Source organism: Hydra viridissima, unplaced genomic scaffold (genome assembly GCF_058129835.1).
Source record: "Hydra viridissima isolate aposymbiotic clone 2 unplaced genomic scaffold, HvirCarnegie_v1 scaffold_2, whole genome shotgun sequence".
Lineage (NCBI taxonomy): Eukaryota > Metazoa > Cnidaria > Hydrozoa > Anthoathecata > Hydridae > Hydra > Hydra viridissima.
In genome coordinates this window covers 27,056,292-27,075,079 of record NW_028324301.1, presented here as the reverse complement: position 1 = coordinate 27,075,079, position 18,788 = coordinate 27,056,292, and the positions used below count along the sequence as shown (strand labels likewise).

At 34.4% G+C, this 18,788-nt stretch overlaps 1 protein-coding gene across 2 annotated transcripts; it reads left to right on the top strand.

Moving 5' to 3' along the window:
• Positions 1 to 9,974: 9,974 nt before the first annotated feature.
• LOC149892684 (uncharacterized) lies at positions 9,975 to 17,133 on the top strand. Of its 2 annotated transcripts, none has more exons than XM_090080089.1 (5): positions 9,975 to 10,028; positions 13,287 to 16,106; positions 16,340 to 16,405; positions 16,665 to 16,721; positions 16,879 to 17,133. In XM_090080089.1, the coding sequence occupies exon 2, from the start codon at positions 13,316 to 13,318 to the stop codon at positions 16,103 to 16,105; it is 2,790 nt and encodes a 929-aa protein (XP_089936215.1). In that variant the 5' UTR covers positions 9,975 to 10,028; positions 13,287 to 13,315; the 3' UTR covers position 16,106; positions 16,340 to 16,405; positions 16,665 to 16,721; positions 16,879 to 17,133. The 2 variants fall into 2 exon arrangements, with proteins under 2 accessions (XP_089936215.1, XP_089936216.1); XM_090080090.1 differs by lacking the exon at positions 9,975 to 10,028 and adding an exon at positions 10,707 to 11,119 and having other exon boundaries at positions 11,831 to 16,106.
• Positions 17,134 to 18,788: the final 1,655 nt, after the last annotated feature.

Genomic DNA, 18,788 nt, shown 5'->3' with positions numbered 1-18,788 from the left:
TTCTCACATTTCTTATTTAAAGATAGTTCAAACTTTTTTTTATCTTTAAAAAAAAAAAAAAGAAGTCGTTTTGTTATTCTGTGAAAACTTTTAATAGAGTTGCATTTAGAATTACTTCTGATGTTTTTAAGAGTTTGTTAAAAAGCAAAATAATATTTCCTGTGATGTTAAACTGCATAAGTGAAATTTAAAAAAGGAAAACTGCTCCAACCATTTTTCGGAAAAAGAAATCAAAAAGTTCCTTATTTTAAAAGATCTAGACATCCATTTCTTCTTCAGCAAAATAGCGAGGCTTTTTTATGAACTCTTACTCTCTATTTTTTCATATATTTACACAAAGGATTTTATTTAGTTCAATGTAAACATACATAGAAGTATATTATGTTTTTTTTTTTTTTTTTTTTGTTTTTATGCAGTCTAACTTTTGTTTCACTTCTATTTTATTTTACGTTTATCTTGTATTTTATCATGCCTTATTGGTTTTTGCGTTTTGTGATGTCAAGCTGCGTAAGCTAAACTTAAAAGGGGAAAACTACGCTAACTTTTCTTTGAAAAAATATTCAAGAAGTACCTTAAACGAAAGAGAAAGCACACGAATCTTGCCATCCAATTCTTCTTCTGCAAAGTAGCGAGGCTTTTTATGTACTTTTGCTCTCTAATTTATCTCTATTTACGCAAAGGGTTTTATTTCAATGTAAACACGTATAAAAGAATACTTTGTTAAAAATAATGTTAAAGGAGTTGCGTAAAAAAAAACGTCTGAATAAAGTTTCTTTACAAAAAAAACAACTAAGAAACAAGCGCGCCTAAGAAAAACCAGATCGCGATTCACTAAGTCAAAAAACGAAAGAAACAAAGTTTAAAAGGTCTTTCTAGACAACAAATTCTATTTTTGGCAATGCAGTTTTTGTATTTATGCAACCTAACTTTTGTTTGACTTCTATTTTATTTTACGTTTACCTTGTATTTTATCTTGCCTTTTTGTGTTTTGTGATGTCAAGCTACATAATCTAAACTTAAAAGAATGAAACTAGGCTAACTTTTCTAGTAGAATATTATGTTGTTGGTTTTGTATGCAGCCTAACTTTAGTTTCATCTATATTTTATTTTGCGTTTATCTTATATTTTATCTTGTCTTTTTGAGTTTTGTATTTTGTGATGTCAAGCTACATAATTTAAACTTAAAAGAAGAAAACTAGGCTAACTTTTCTTTGAAAAATTGTTCAAAAACTACCTTACACCGATAGAGATAGCTCACGAATTTAAAAAGTTGCATCTATTCATCTTCTTCTTCAGCAAAGTAAAGCTTTTTATGCACTTTTACTCTCTAACTTACCTATATTTGCGTAAAGGATTTTATTTAATTCAATTTAAACATAACTAGTAGAATATTATGTTGTTGGTTTTGTATGCAGCCTAACTTTAGTTTCATCTATATTTTATTTTGCGTTTATCTTATATTTTATCTTGTCTTTTTGAGTTTTATATTTTGTGATGTCAAGCTACATAAGCTAAACTTTAAAGAGGAAATTTACGCTAACCTGTCTTTGAAAAACTATTCAAAAACTACCTTTAACAAAGTAGCGAGGCTTTTTATGCGCTTTTACTCTCTAACATACCTATTTTTGCGCAAAGGATTTTATTTAATTCAATTTAAACATGCCTAGTAGATTATTATGTTGTTGGTTTTTTATGCAGCCTAACTTTAGCTACATCTATTTTTCATTTTACGTTTGTCTTATATTTTATTTTATCTTTTTGTGTTCTGTGATGTCAAGCTACATAAGCTAATGTTAAAAGAGGAAAGCTGCGCTAACCTTTCTTTGAAAAACTATTCGAAATCTATTTTTGAGATAATCTAGATTTAAAAGAGGAACACTACGCTAATTTTGCTTTGAAAAAACTCTCGAAAACTAACTTATTCGATAGAGACAGCACACAAATTTAAAAAATTGTATCTACTCATCCACTTCTTCTACAGCAAAGTACTGAGGCTTTTTATGCACTTTTATTCTCTAACATACCTATATTTGCGCAAAGGATTTTATTTAACTCAATGTAAACATACATAGAAGAGTATTGTTACCCGTTTGTTTTATGCAGCCTAACTTTAGTTTCATCTATACATTATATTGCGTTTACCTTATATTTTATCTTGCCTTTGTTAGTTTTGTGTTTTGTTATGTCAAGCTTCATAATCTAATCTTAAAAGGGGAAAACTGCGCTAACTTTTCTTTGAAAAAGTACTCAAAAAGGACCTAAATCGATATAGATAGCTCACAATTTTAAAAAGTTGCATATAGTCATCTTCTTCTTCAGCAAAGTATCGAGGCTTTTTATGGATTTTTACTCTAACTTTCCTATATTTGCGCAAAGGACATTATTTAATTCAACTTAAACATGCCTAGTAGATTATTATGTTGTTGGTTTTTTATGCAGTCTAAACTTTGTTACATCTATATTTTACGATTAACTTATATTTTATCTTGCCTTTTTGAGCTTTGTGTTCTGTGATGTCAAGCTACATAGTCTAAACATAAAAGAGGAAAACTACGCTAAACTTGCTTTGAAAAACTATTCAAAAACTACCTTTAACAAAGTAGCGAGGCTTTTCATGCACTTTTACTCTCTAACATACCTACATTTGCGCAAAGGATTTTATTTAATTCAATTTAAACATGCCTAGTAGATTATTATGTTGTTGGTTTTTTATGCAGCCTAACTTTAGTTTCATCTATATTATGTTTTAGGTTTATCATATATTTTATCTTTTCTTTTTGAGTTTTGAGTTTTGTGATGCCAAGCAACTTAAGCTAAACTTAAAAGTGGAATGCTACGCTAACCTTTCTTTGAAAATCTATTCATAAACTACCCTAGACAAAAGCTAGATTTAAAAGAGGAAAACTACACTATTTTTACTTTGAAAAAACTTTCGAAAACTACCTTAATCGATAGAGATAGCACACGATTTTAAAAAATTGCATATAGTCATCCACTACTTCTGCAGCAAAGTAGCGAGGCTCTTTATGCACTTTTTCTCACTAGTTTGCTTATATTTACGCAAAGGAATTCATTTAATTCAATCCAAACATATATAGAAGATTATTATGTTACGATTTTTTTTTTCTTTTATGCAGCCTAACATTTATTTCACCTACATTTTATTTTACGATTAACTTTTATATTACCTTTCCTTTTAGTGTTTTGTGTTTTGTGATGTCAAGCTACATAAGCCAAACTTTAAAGAGGAAAACTACGCTAAGCTTTCTTTGAAAAACTATTCAAAAACTACCTTAAACAAAGTAGCGAGGCTTTTTATGCACTTTTACTCTCTAACATACCTACATTTGTGCATAGGGTTTTATTAGATTCTAGTAGGTTATTACGTTGTTGTTTTTTTATGCAGTCTAACTTTAGCTTCATCTATATTTTATTTTACGTTTATCTTATATTTTATTTTGTCTTTTTGAATTTTGTGTTTTGTGATGTCAAGCTACATAAGCTAAACTTAAAAGAGGAAAGCTACGCTAACCTTTCTTTGAAAAGCTGTTCAAAAAATACCTTAGACATAATCTAGATTTAAAAGAGAAAGACTACGCTATTTTTGCTTTGAAAAATCTTTCGAAAACTACCTTAATCGATAGAGATAGCACAGGATTTTAAAAAGTTGTATCTAGTCATCCACTTCTTTCACAGCAAAGTAGCGAGGCTTTCTATGCGCTTTTACTCTCTAACATACCTATTTTTGCGCAAAGGATTTTATTTAATTCAATTTAAACATGCCTAGTAGATTATTATGTTGTTGGTTTTTTATGCTGCCTAACTTTAGCTACATCTATTTTTCATTTTACGTTTGTCTTATATTTTATTTTATCTTTTTGTGTTCTGTGATGTCAAGCTACATAAGCTAATGTTAAAAGAGGAAAGCTGCGCTAACCTTTCTTTGAAAAACTATTCGAAATCTATTTTTGAGATAATCTAGATTTAAAAGAGGAACACTACGCTAATTTTGCTTTGAAAAAACTCTCGAAAACTACCTTATTCAATAGAGATAGCACACAAATTTAAAAAATTGTATCTACTCATCCACTTCTTCTTTTTATGGATTTTTACTCTCTTATTTACCCAAATTTGCGCAAAGGACTTTACTTAATTCAACTTAAACATGTCTAGTAGATTATTAAGTTGTTTGTTTTTTATGCAGCCTAACTTTAGTTTCATTTATATTTTATTTTACGTTTATCTGATACTTTATCTTGTCTTTTTGTGTGTTGTTTTGTCAAGCTACATAAGCTAAACTTAAAAGTGGAAAAGTACGCTAACCTTTCTTTGAAAATCTATTCAAAAACTGCCTTAGACATAAGCTAGATTTAAAAGAGGAAGACTACGCTATTTATGCTTTTAAAAAACTTTCGAAAAATACCTTAATCCATTGAGGTAGTGCACGAATTTACAAAGTTGTATCTAGTCATCCACTTCTTCTATAGCAAAGTAGCGAGGCTTTTTATGCACTTTTGCGTTCTAATTTATCTCTGTTTACGCATATGGTTTTTGTTTATTTCTATGTAATGATATACAAAAGAGTATTTTGTTAAAGATTATGCTGCAGGAGCTGCGTAAAAAAACTCTGGCGACCTTTCCTTAAGAAAAAAGCAACTGAAAGACATGTGCGCCTTAGAAAATTCAAATCGCGATTCACCAAATTAAAAGACGAAAAGAACGAACTTTAAAAGCTCTCACTAGACATTTGTGTTTATGATAGGCAATGCAGTTTTTGATTTTATGCAGCCTAACATTTGTTTCATCTATATCTTATTTTACGTTTATCTTATACTTTATCTTGCCTTTTTGAGTTTAGTATTTTGTGATGTCATGCTAAATAAACTATACTTTGCTAATTTTTATTTGAAAAAATATTCAAAAACTACCTGAATTATAAGCTAGATCTAAAGGAGGAAAACTACGCTAACTTTTCTTTAAAAAAAATATTTAAAAACTACCTTAAACATAAGCTATATCCAAAAGAGGAAAACTATGCTAACTTTTCTTTAAAAAAATATTTAAAAACTACCTTAAACATAAGCTAGATCTAAAAGAGGAAAACTACGCTAACTTTTCTTTGAAAAAATACTCAAAAACTACCTTAAACATAAGCTAGATCTAAAAGAGGAAAACTATGCTAACTTTTCTTTAAAAAAATATTTAAAAACTACCTTAAACATAAGCTAGATCTAAAAGAGGAAAACTACGCTAACTTTTCTTTGAAAAAATACTCAAAAACTACCTTAAACATAAGCTAGATCTAAAAGAGGAAAACTACGCTAACATTTCTTTGAAAAAATATTCGAAAACTACCTTTAAACATGATTTAGATTTAATAGATGAAAACTACGCTAACATTTCTTTGAAAAAACATTCAAAAACTACCTTTAAACATGATTTAAATTTAAAAAAGGAAAACTACGCTAACATTTCTTTGAAAAAATATTCAAAAAGTACCTTAATCGAAAGAGATAGCACACGAAATTAAAAAGTTGCATTTAGTCATCCGTTTCTTCTTCATCAAAGTAGCGAGGCGTTTATGCACTTTTTATTCTCTAAGTTATCTCTACTTACGCAAATGGCTTTTGTTTATTTCAATGTAAAACTTTTCAAAAGAGTATTTTGTTAAAGATTATGCTGCAGGGGCTGTGTAAGAAAACTCTGGTGACCTTTCTTTAAGAAAAAGCAACTAAAGTAGATGTGCGCCTAAGAAAATCCAAATTGCGATTCACTAAATTAAAAGACATATACAACAAACTTTAAAAGTGAAACTATTTTTACAAGCGTATTTGGTAAAGATGAAATGTTCTTATGACATTTTAACGTTACGAAAGGGATTTTCTTCTGTTCAAATATTTATTACAATTTAAAGTGTTAAATAATGTTACAGAAACGACCTAAAACGCCTGTTGTATTAATTTAAACGAACAAAATAGATAAAAAAAAAGAAAAACTATCATTAAAAAAAAAAAAGTAAAAAAAGAAAAGAAATAGAAGTTGAGGAAAAATAAAAATAAGAACTTCTAACAAAGAGCTGTTCTTTTTATTTTTCAGATTTTAGATGCTTAATTCCTTGAATGAAAAGTTGAACTGATGACCCACTACTAAGGTTGTTCCTAGCCTTCCGTTCTCAAACTAGGCCATTCTGAGAGGCTGTTTGATTAAGTACCGTTGATAGTAGTATCGCACGTAAGAGACTTCTAAAACTCTGATTATCAATTCCTTGAATGAAGAGATGACTTCATACTCACTAACGAGGTTGTTCTTAGCCATCCGTTCTTAAACTAAGCAAAACAGTGAAGTTGTTTGATTAAGTATCACAGTTTGCTGATTTGCACGTGCACCATTGCCGAAACTGTGATGCTTGGTTCCTTGATTGGATTGAAGAAGCTCATCACCATGCTTTTTACAAGCTGTCCGTTGTTATGTTTTGCAATTCAGTGGTTCTGTTTTGCAATTCATTTTCTGTTTGTTTAAGTACCATCGATGGTGGTGTCGTGCATGCAAACTTTCCGAAACTCTGATGCTTGTTTTTCTTGAATGGAGAGATGAGCTTATACTTTAGGTGACTTTTAAAACTGCAGTAATTAGTGCCTCGAATGGAAAAACGAACTCATTCATTACAGACCAAGGTTGTTCCTGGCCATCCGTTAACATATTAGGCAAAGGAGAAAGTTAGCTTTATTTGTCGTGCAGATTGTCCGCTTTGACGTAAAATGCGACAAATTTGCTGAACGCTCTGTTTGCGCCGCCCAAGAGTCATTCTGTTTCTGCGTTGCTAGCGTCTGTCGGCTAAATACAACTGTAGACTCCGCGCAAGCTTTTTCACCGCAAAAGTTGTACAGAGCCACACCGAAGGCTAAAATCGACTTTAAGGTCGAAGGTTAAAATCGACCCTAGAGCTTTGAAAACGACGTCACGAAATTTTCAAGTACATCATCGAAGAAAATTACGGCGGCCAGATGCGACTCTTAGTACTAACTCTTCTAATCTTAGTACGTTAAGCATTCCAGTCGAGAGATCAGACGTTTTTTCGTCACCTAAGAGACCGGCCGATCCGTTTGCGACGCTGCGGAAAGAAAGAAGATGGCAAACCACAGGGTTGTTACCGTAACAAACCTCCGTGAGTACCTCCATCTCGAATGGCTTTTGGGGAAACGTTCGTTTTAAACTCAAAGGGATGGTTGTTAAAGCTCACAAAAGCCTGGTTAACGATTTTCTAACGGCAGAGACCGTGTTTACAATGGATGCAGGCCGTTTGCCCGAGCCCAAAGCGCAAGACCTTTCGGAGAACTCCTCTAGGTCGATGCAACGAAACTACTAGACGCGTGCACCTAGCGGCACGTTACAACCGAAGGACGCCCCTCGTGGACACTAAACTCCTGCTTGATATCCTCGTCCCCAGGTTTCCAAACCGTAACCCCAACCCCCTCTAATCCTAACCCCCTTACCCTCTAACTCTCCCCCCTCAAAAAAACAAAAAACATAAAAAAGCAAACAAAACGAAAAAAAAACTTGCTTCCCTCCTCACTTTTAGCTCTAGGATGCAACACCTTTTTGCCGCCCTCCGCTAGAAGGGAGTAGGGAGTAACGAAAGCTTGACATCAAAGTAGCGTTTTGTATGAGATTTGTTTGCCAAAATTTGAGCGTTTTTAAAAAAGCCAAGACTTCGTCAGAGGGGTTTCTTCTTTTCTCCTAAAGCTATCGATCGATTAAAAAGCTCAAAGCAAAGAAATTCAAAACAAAATACAAAAACGGGAAGTTTTAGTTTCTGCACCACAAGCCAAGCACTAGTTCAAACTGGAGATAATAAAAGGAAATCGAATGATCTCACTTCTCAGACCACTGAGCTGCCATTGGTCGGCAGTCTCTTGTTTGGAGACCATTGAGCTGCCATTGGTTGGCTGTTTAATCGTTGCGATTGGTCGGCAGTTTTATCGTTGGAGACCATTGAGAGATATAAAAGGAATTTTTTTTTTTGAGCACAACATTAAACGTTAAATCGTTAGATGTTGTTATAAAGGCACCATTAGAATGCGATGTCCTCAAATATTTTCCTCGATATTTTAATAAGTAAACAAAAACAAAACTAAGTCTTGCAACTGGCGAAAACTTTCAATAAGCAAACAAAGCAACAACTTTCCTTTCGAGTTTTTTACATTTTAAACAAAAGACAAACAAAGAAAAAAAAAAAACAAACAAAAACAAAAACAAAAACAAAAAAACAAAACAAAAACAAAACAGAAAAGGGAGAATGAGTGAGTCGACTGATTTCGCTCAACTGTCTTAAACGAGAAGTCATAAACGTTTGCTTGTGCCAGCAAGTTGCAAATTAAGTTGTAAATGAACTGCACCGCAAAAACTTAACCACAGTTTATTAAGCATATTAAGCCTTTGCTGACATGTTAAGACATTTTAAGCCTTTGCTATTATCATGAGGCTTTTGCTCCACGAGCCAAAAAAGTACGCTAGAGTTGACAAACTGCATCGCGGTCAAAAAGTGTAATTACGCCAACACTTTTATCCGTTTTAAGCATTTCGTTTTCGCACGAACAACAATTAAAGCAGCTCGTTGAGCTTAACGACGTTCGTATTTTTTTTCGAAGCCAAAACTTCGGCTATAAGTAGAATGAAGAGGCACTTCGAAAAACAACAAAGCTGTTCGCAGTCGATAGCAACGAGCGACAACATCTCTGCGAGTCTGGCATCAAGGTAAACAGTTTTTTTACATTTTCATTTGTTAGTGCCACTTTTGCGTACATTATGTATTCAAAAATTTGTTGCTGACGCTAGATTTTTCGTTTTCAATGAACAACAGTTGCAACCTCTAGCCGTTTGCTAAAACAGCTTGCTAGGACAACCAAATCAATCATATGTTGTGAAAATTTCTTTTTGTTCAACTGACTAAGGAAGATCGAGCGAACGCTTTTTTTTTTATAACTTGTTTGTATCATATTGCTATTAAGAAAACAGCGTTGTGTATACTAAACGTGACATAATTGGCAATTATCCGTAACTAAAAATAAGATAGAAATTACAAACTTGATACCATATTTTAATTACTCTAACAAAACTAGACGTCATCGCGTGAGAAAATAAATGTTCATAACACATAATCTATTTTTTTGTTTTTTTATTTCTTCTCTTTTTTCCTTTTAATCTCTTTTCTTTCGTCCAAAAAGCGTTTTGATTTTTGCCTCGCCACAAGCGATGAAATCGATAAAAAAACCTGCTCGGACATTCTCAATTCTCAACAACAGAAGCAATCAAAGTTCTAGCTCTCGAGCACGTGCGCCGACAGGTTGATGAAACCGTTCAAATATGCTCGATCGCTAGAATTTAAAGAAAGAAACAAGCCAGGAACAAACCAAAATAAAAAAAACAAAAACAAAAATGGACATCTTTAGAACGCTTAAATTTTATAAAATATTTTCCTCTGCGTTTTTAACCAGCTAAACTGTCGTAAAGTTTTTTCGGTGCAGTTCATTTAAAAAACTTAGTTTTCAACTTTTAAACGTTTTAGACTTCTCGTTTAAGGCAGTCGAAAGAAATGAGTCGACTCACTCTCTCTCTCCCTATTCGGTTTTGTTTTTGTTTATTTGTTTTTGTTTTTTCTTCGTTTGCCTTCGTTTGCCTTTGTTTGCTTTTGGAAAAGTTGTCGCCATGCGAGACTTAGTTTTTTTTTTTTTTTGCTCAAATTGAGCACAAGTGAGTTTCTAGTCTTGAAAGTGTGCAAAGTGTGGGCCAATCTGGTGGCTGGAGTGATGACACGTGAATGCTGGAAATTCCAGACTTTGAGCGGATTCAGCGTACATAGAAAGAAAATGTAGCATTCACGTGGGTCTCTCCTAAGCGTGCCATTGGTCGGTCTGCTGTCCTTAAGTACCCCCCTCCCCCCCCCCCCCTCAACGTCACGTTTGCTCAACTTTCTCGGTCTTTGGCGCCCAGAGAAAGCTTGAGGAAGGATAAAAAATGGCGAGGTTTCGGTACTGCGTTTTCTGTTATTCTTATTTGTTTTTGTTTGTTTGCTTGTTTGTTTGTTTGTTTGTTTGTTAATTTTTTTAATTTTTTTTTTTTTTTTGTTTGTTTCGTTCGTTTGTTTGTTTGTTTGTTTCGTTTGCTTCGTTTGTTTTGTGATGTTTTGTTTTCCCTTCTTGATGGCACAAAACAGAAGCAAACAAGACTTTCGGTTATATTCGGTTATATTCGGTTCAATAAAAGTTTGTTGGTTTCTGCACAACAACAACAACAACAACAACAACAAAAGTCCCTCTGTCCCTCAAAAGCAGTTTCTCCTCTGTCCTAAAGAAGAGCCTCTTTGTAATCGATCTTGTCTGAATGCAGCTCTCCTTTTGCCTACAGGTTTTTATTCCAACCCTTTTGTTGTTGTTAGTGCCATGTTGTTGTTATTGTTATACTCTGTAAAAGCAGTTGTTGCTGTTGTACTTGTTTGTTGTTTCTAAAGACACTGTTGTTGCTGCTGTTAGCGCTGTTAGTAATCACCCACTTGGCTTGTATTTTTGTTTCTTGTTTTTGTTTTTTGTTTTATTTATAAACACTCTCTGAGTAAGTGATGCTGTTGCTGTTGTTGTTGTTACAGTTGCAATGAGTGTTTGTTAATGTTCCCCCACTTGGCTTGTACTTTTGTTTTCTGTTTTGTTTTGTTTTTTTTTTGTTTTTGTTTTTTTTTTCTCAACACTCTCTGAGTAAGTGATGCTGTTGCTGTAGTCGTTGTTATAGTTGCAATGAGTGTTTGTTAATGTTCACCAACTTGGCTTGTTTATAATCTATTTTATTTTATCAACACTCTCTGAGTCAGTGATGGTGTTGCTGTTGCTGTTGTCGTTATTATGCTTGCAATGGGAGTTGTTACTGTTCACCCACTTTGCTTGTTTTGTTTTTATTTCTTTATTTTATCAACACCCTTTGAGCCAGTGATGCTGTTGCTGTTGTTGTTGTTATAGTTGCAATGAGTGTTGTTAATGTTCACCCACTTTGCTTGTGTTTTTGTTTTTGTTTATCAACACCCTTTGTGTCAGTGATGCTGTTGCTGTTGTTCTTATTACAGTTGCAATGAGTGTTTGTTAATGTTCACCAACTTGGCTTGTTTATAATCTATTTTGTTTTATCAACACTCTCTGAGTCAGTGATGCTGATGCTGTTGTTGTTATTGTGCTTGCAATAAGTGTTGTTAATGTTCACCCACTTTGCTTGTTTTGTTTGTGCTTTTGTTTTTGTTTATCAACACCCTTTGAGTCACTGATGCTGTTGCTGTTGGTGTTATTATAGTTGCAATGAGTGTTAATGTTCACCCACTTTGCTTGCTTTATTTGTTTGTTGCTTTTTTTTTTATCAACACCCTGCGAGTTAGTGATGCTGTTGCTGCTTTTGTCATTTTACTTGTATTTATAGTTGTTACTGTTCAGCCACTTTGCTTGTTTTTTAATCTGTTTTATTTTATCACCACTCTCTGAGTCAGTGATGATGTTGCTGATGCTGTTGTTGTTATTTTACTTGCAATGATAGCTGTTACTGTTCAGCCACTTTGCTTGTTTTGTTTGTTTGTTTGTTTGTTTTTTTTTTATCAATATCCTCTGAGTAAGTGATGCTGTTGCTGTTGTTGTTGTTATAGTTGCAATGAGTGTTTGTTAATGTTCCCCCCCCCCCCCCTTGGCTTGTACTTCTGTTTTCTGTTTTGTTTTGTTTTTGTTTTTTTTGTTGTTTTTTTTCTCAACACTCTCTGAGTAAGTGATGCTGTTGCTGTAGTCGTTGTTATAGTTGCAATGAGTGTTTGTTAATGTTCACAAACTTGGCATGTTTATAATCTATTTTATTTTATCAACACTCTCTGAGTCAGTGATGCTGATGCTGTTGTTGTTATTATGCTTGCAATAAGTGTTGTTAATGTTCACCCACTCTGCTTGTTTTGTTTGTGCCTTTGTTTTTGTTTATCAACACCCTTTGAGTCACTGATGCTGTTGCTGTTGGTGTTATTATAGTTGCAATGAGTGTTAATGTTCACCCACTTTGCTTGCTTTATTTGTTTGTTGCTTTTTTTTTTATCAACACCCTGCGAGTTAGTGATGCTGTTGCTGCTTTTGTCATTTTACTTGTATTTATAGTTGTTACTGTTTAGCCACTTTGCTTGTTTTTTAATCTGTTTTATTTTATCACCACTCTCTGAGTCAGTGATGATGTTGCTGATGCTGTTGTTGTTATTTTACTTGCAATGATAGCTGTTACTGTTCAGCCACTTTGCTTGTTTTTTTTTGTTTTTGTTTTGTTTGTTTGTTTGTTTGTTTTTTTATATATCCTCTGAGTTAGTGATGCTGTTGTTGTTATTATGCTTTCAATGAGAGCTGTTACTGTTCACCCACTTTGTTTGTTTATAATCTGTTTTATTTTATCAACACTCTCTGAGTCAGTGATGCTGATGCTGATGCTGTTGTTGTTATTATGCTTGCAGTGAGAGTTGTTACTGTTCACCCACTTTGCTTGCTTATTGTCTATTTTATTTTGTCAACACTCTCTGAGTCAGTGATGCTGATGCTGATGCTGTTGTTGTTATTATGCTTGCAATGAGAGTTGTTACTGTTCACCCAATTTGCTTGTTTTGTTTTTTTATTTGTTTTTTTGTTTGTTTTTGTTTTGCTTGTTTTTTTTTATCAATACCCTCTGAGTCAGTGATGCTGTTGCTGTTGTTGTTGTTGTTGTTATAGTTGCAATGAGTGTTTGTTAATGTTCCCCCACTTGGCTTGTACTTTTGTTTTCTTTTTTGTTATGTCAACACTCTCTGAGTCAGTGATGCTGATGCTGTTGTTATTATGCTTGCAATGAGAGTTGTTACTGTTGTAGTTATGTCTGTCATTTGTCCTTGTTAGCAAGTTCTATTTGCCCTCTCTTGCCTTTTTTCAACACAGTTTCTTTCTTTGAGTCATATGGTTGCGAGATCCTCTCAAACTCCATCTCTTTATTTATTTGTTTCTTTTTTTTTTTTTTTTTTCTCATTCTCCTTCTCATAATAGCAATCACTGCTGCCACCATGCATGTAATGCTAGTTGCTCTCATTCTTTTTCATTTGCTAGTGGAAACTTTGTTTCTTCTTGTTGCTCTCTTTTCTTTCTTTTTTCTCTTTTGCAGAGGATTCGAAAAAACACAGCTCTTCCCTGCAGTTGTAAACATTCCAGGATTCCAGGATGCAGGCAGAAGAAAAACACTCTCACTAACTGTCTTCTTTTTTTTAGCATAAACCGTTGCAAACAAACACCTGAACATGTCTTCTTCACAAGAAAACAACACTGTTGTTGCCCCTTCTCCGAACTCTAAAGCGAAAAAAAAGAAAAGAAGGCAGTCACAAGAACAGAGAGACTTAAAGCTCAAAAACAAAGTCAGGGCCGCATTAGTTGCAGCGTGTGGCTCCGTAAACAGGGTTGTACCTTTCTATGGTACCAAGAAGAGGTACGCTGTTAGCTGTCCGATGCCTTTGTGCAAACATTCCTCCACAAGCATTAAAAGACACTTGACTAAAAAAGATCATTCTTGGACTTTGGATGAAGCTTCCATCTTTTACTCTGCAATGGTCAGGAAGTTTCAGCATGCTCGTCTCGAACGCAAGTCCGGCTGTCCAAAACCTTACCCCTGTTTGCAATGTTGGAAGTATTACGACCGACTGGACATACACTTGAAAGAGACTCATTTCTACGATTCCAAGACGATCAAACAAAAGATTGCAGAGGCAAAGCGATACGACAACGACAAGCTCTATGTCCCTCAATTTATTCGACCTGCCTTCTTTGGTATTAAGCCAGTAGCTGAACAAGCGTCTGCATCAGGCTCTGCATCCTCTGCTCCTGGGCCTTCCTCCTCTTTTTCTTCTCCGGTTCTTTCCTCTGATCCTCTTTTAAGCTTGCCCTCATCAGTTGCTGGTTCGTCCGAGGCTCCTTCTGCAAACCAATGCACCTCTGTAGAAAACAAAGAGCTGAACACCGAATCCGTCCTAGACTCTGATTTTAATTCCTTAAAGCACTTGGTTTCCAACTCCTCCGTCTTGACAGAAGATAAGAGACTCTTGTTTCAGCTGGACAAAGATGCTTTTCACTTTTATTACCAGTCAGCAGATGAGCTCTTCAGAGATTTTGAAAAGTGGCTTGTGGTAGCCAACAACAACACTTTGTCACAAGCAAAGATCTACAAAAATGCAGTTGTTGAAATATTGACATGTTGTGACAGCACGCTGACGCTGCACCCGAACGCTCTCACCAATTCCAACGTTTTGGAGGATAGATACTTTTCCATGCACTTTAAAAACATTCAGCTCAATTCCAAGCTGAGTGAACTTGACCAAACAAAAGCCATGTCTTGTCACACGTTGTACAACCGCCTTGTCTACCTTTGTCTCCTGTTTCGTTTCAGTGAAGCCAGGAATGTCTATTTCGGACTTTCTCATGAGGCCATCCGACGTTTGCGCTGCAAGGTGGAGGAGTTACAAAAAGTGCTGAGGCCCTTTCGTTCTTTGAGGAGGAGCCTTGTGAAAAGCAAAAAATGCATCAACATCATCAATGTCAGTTTGCTGAACGAATATGGCAAGTCTGCATACGTAAGACAGTTAGTGGAATCGATTAGAAAGCCGTCTCTTACACCGACTAGAGACAATGCTGTGTCTCTACGAAACCATCTTCTGCTCTCTGTCACTGTAATTAACAGTTTAAGAAAATCTAACATTGCTCTTTTAAACATTAGAGACTACATGGCTGCTGAGAAGAGTGAGTGTGGATATTGCATTGTGCAAGAGCGCTACAAAACAGCATACAAGTACGGAGCCAAAAACATTCTAGTGCCGAACGACTTGAAAGTGTTGATCGATATTTATTTGCTGAGATACAGAGACCTTCTTGTCAACGACTCTCACTACATGGCTGCAGACACCAAGACTGTTTTGGAGTTGAGCGACTGCTACAGGCCCCTTTTTCCATCGATGAGACCCAACAAAGACGAATGTGTGACACTCGGTGCAACTAGAGTGCCTGTTTACCAGATGGGTTCCTCTGCTATCTCCTCTTGCCTGACGTCCTGCTTCAGAAAAAGCCAAGTAAACATTCCCATGAAGCGTCTTACTCCCACTTGCATTCGCGGTTCGATAGCCACTTACTTTGCCAACAACAGCAAAGAAGATCGCGAGCGGTTTGCTACACTCTACATGAAGCACAGCAGGAACACAATGGATAGCTTTTATGTGTCCCAGTGGAACGCTGCAGAGGAGTTGCGCTTTGCCCTGGGCATCGGACAGTCCTTCGGAGTCATAGAGTCTTTGACTGTTGAAAAGTCTGAGAGACCACCAAAGAAGGAGAAGGATGTGATGGACTGGCTCCAAACTAATGCAGAGGAGTACGGTTTTCATGAGGTTGAGGACATCTTTGAGGAAGATTTAGACTCCGGTTCTGACTCTGAAGAATGTGCTGCTACTTTCAGCTGTACCACAGTGGTTCCGTTTTCTCCAGCTGTAGAAAACAATGTTCCTTTAGAGGATAGCAACGACCATGCCGTAGATTTCTTGTGTGAACCTACCTCAACTCCTGTTTCGTCTGTTCCATCTGAACAAACAATCGCTGGTCCAGTTCTTGAACTATCCCCTGCTCTTGCACAACTAGTTCCTAACGAACAAGCTGTTTGTATGGATGTAGATCAGACTCTAGCTGTTCCTGTTGGCACAGCTTGTTCTCCTCTTGCATTAACATTATTTCCTGATGAACCGGATTTTATTGAACACCATGCAAAACTTTCTCCAGTTTACTTTAATGAGCAAGTGGTTGCCAAACCTGTTTCTGCTTCTCCTTCTCAGCAAGTCGCTTTCTGTCCTTCAAAAGAGGTCTTTTCTGTTCCTCTGACTCCTAGCCTTGTTGCTTTTCAGCAAACATTGGCCAAACCCAGTTTGTTTCTTTCATCTGATCCAGTTTCAGCTGTTCCTGTCCAACAGGCTGGTACTGTTCTTGCAAAGCAGCTCTCACCTTATGCTGTTCAATCTGTTGGTAGCCTATTTAGCCAAAGTCTTGCCTCTACATCCTGAGGTAAATTCTTTTTGATTTTTGATTTTTGATTTTTATGCAAATCTCAACACGCTTTCAAAAAATGAAAATGCCCAAATCAACTCCTTGCCCTATTGTTATTGTTAGAGCTGTAAAAAAAACAAAACAAAACAAAAAAACAACACAGAAGTGTGTATGTATTTGTTGCAGGACTAATTCTGTGATTGCTTAAATGTTTATACAAGTGAATGATACTAAAACTGATTATGTTTTAGAAGTAAAAGATCCAAGAAGAAAAAAAATCAAGTTGGAAATGCCATCTTTCACTCAAGAACTCATCGGTAATGTAAAACCTAATTTATACAAAGATATATAAACACAAACCTCTTCTTGCACAATTTCAGATGGTTAACTGTTAACAAAAACTAGCCATCATTGCTAAGTGCACTTTTAGAAAGTTGTGTCTACCCGATTTCTAATGATGAAGTTAGAAACATCACCGTTAGAAATCATGCACAGCTTGTTATCATCTCTAACACTTAGAAACTGTTGATGGTTTTTATGAATTAGAAAAATGAACATGGTTTTATTTTATTTCAGGATCAACTCAGCCAAGAACAAAGGAAAACAAAGCAGAAGTTAGCCAATGCCATTTAGGTAATCTTTCAAAAACCAGTTATTGCTATCAGTGCAAACAATAAGGTCAACAAAAAAAAATAAATAAAAAAACAGAATAAATCTTGTCTTACTTCAGAACCAAATGAATATTTGATTTAATCACTTTGTGTTATGACTTGAGTTTGTAAAATTTTAGATGAAATAGTTGAAGAGCTGAATGCTTGCCCTGGCCACAACGAATGGTTCAACACCAGAAGTTTTCCACGATGTGCAGCTTTGGTGTTGGCATACATCTTGCAAGACGTGTTTACAGATGTAAGCTCAAGTTGCTCGTACAAAGATTACCTTGGCATCTTGGCAAATCATAGCAGTGACAAGCTCATTCATGTCTTGCAAAAGTACTCCTACCAAAGCCATATTAAAGACAAAATTAAAAACATGAAGCTAAAAATTCAAAAAGAGGGTAGTTTAGAAAAGTTTGTTCAATATGGCAATATCGTGAAACCATTTATGTAGTTTAGATAAGTTTGTTCAGTTTGGCAATAAAGATGGGCCTTTTGTGTAGTTTGTTTTATCTATGCTTTTGCAAATATTTTTATCTGTTTCGCTAAAGACATAATAAACAAGAAGTTCTGTTAAACTGTTCTCACATTTCTTATTTAAAGATAGTTCAAACTTTTTTTTATCTTTAAAAAAAAAAAAAAGAAGTCGTTTTGTTATTCTGTGAAAACTTTTAATAGAGTTGCATTTAGAATTACTTCTGATGTTTTTAAGAGTTTGTTAAAAAGCAAAATAATATTTCCTGTGATGTTAAACTGCATAAGTGAAATTTAAAAAAGGAAAACTGCTCCAACCATTTTTCGGAAAAAGAAATCAAAAAGTTCCTTATTTTAAAAGATCTAGACATCCATTTCTTCTTCAGCAAAATAGCGAGGCTTTTTTATGAACTCTTACTCTCTATTTTTTCATATATTTACACAAAGGATTTTATTTAGTTCAATGTAAACATACATAGAAGTATATTATGTTTTTTTTTTTTTTTTTTTTGTTTTTATGCAGTCTAACTTTTGTTTCACTTCTATTTTATTTTACGTTTATCTTGTATTTTATCATGCCTTATTGGTTTTTGCGTTTTGTGATGTCAAGCTGCGTAAGCTAAACTTAAAAGGGGAAAACTACGCTAACTTTTCTTTGAAAAAATATTCAAGAAGTACCTTAAACGAAAGAGAAAGCACACGAATCTTGCCATCCAATTCTTCTTCTGCAAAGTAGCGAGGCTTTTTATGTACTTTTGCTCTCTAATTTATCTCTATTTACGCAAAGGGTTTTATTTCAATGTAAACACGTATAAAAGAATACTTTGTTAAAAATAATGTTAAAGGAGTTGCGTAAAAAAAAACGTCTGAATAAAGTTTCTTTACAAAAAAAACAACTAAGAAACAAGCGCGCCTAAGAAAAACCAGATCGCGATTCACTAAGTCAAAAAACGAAAGAAACAAAGTTTAAAAGGTCTTTCTAGACAACAAATTCTATTTTTGGCAATGCAGTTTTTGTATTTATGCAACCTAACTTTTGTTTGACTTCTATTTTATTTTACGTTTACCTTGTATTTTATCTTGCCTTTTTGTGTTTTGTGATGTCAAGCTACATAATCTAAACTTAAAAGAATGAAACTAGGCTAACTTTTCTAGTAGAATATTATGTTGTTGGTTTTGTATGCAGCCTAACTTTAGTTTCATCTATATTTTATTTTGCGTTTATCTTATATTTTATCTTGTCTTTTTGAGTTTTGTATTTTGTGATGTCAAGCTACATAATTTAAACTTAAAAGAAGAAAACTAGGCTAACTTTTCTTTGAAAAATTGTTCAAAAACTACCTTACACCGATAGAGATAGCTCACGAATTTAAAAAGTTGCATCTATTCATCTTCTTCTTCAGCAAAGTAAAGCTTTTTATGCACTTTTACTCTCTAACTTACCTATATTTGCGTAAAGGATTTTATTTAATTCAATTTAAACATAACTAGTAGAATATTATGTTGTTGGTTTTGTATGCAGCCTAACTTTAGTTTCATCTATATTTTATTTTGCGTTTATCTTATATTT

Bases quoted from the DNA above. Each gene is read 5' to 3' on its own strand.
- LOC149892684 (XM_090080089.1), top strand. From the start codon at position 13,316: ATGTCTTCTTCACAAGAAAACAACACTGTTGTTGCCCCTTCTCCGAAC.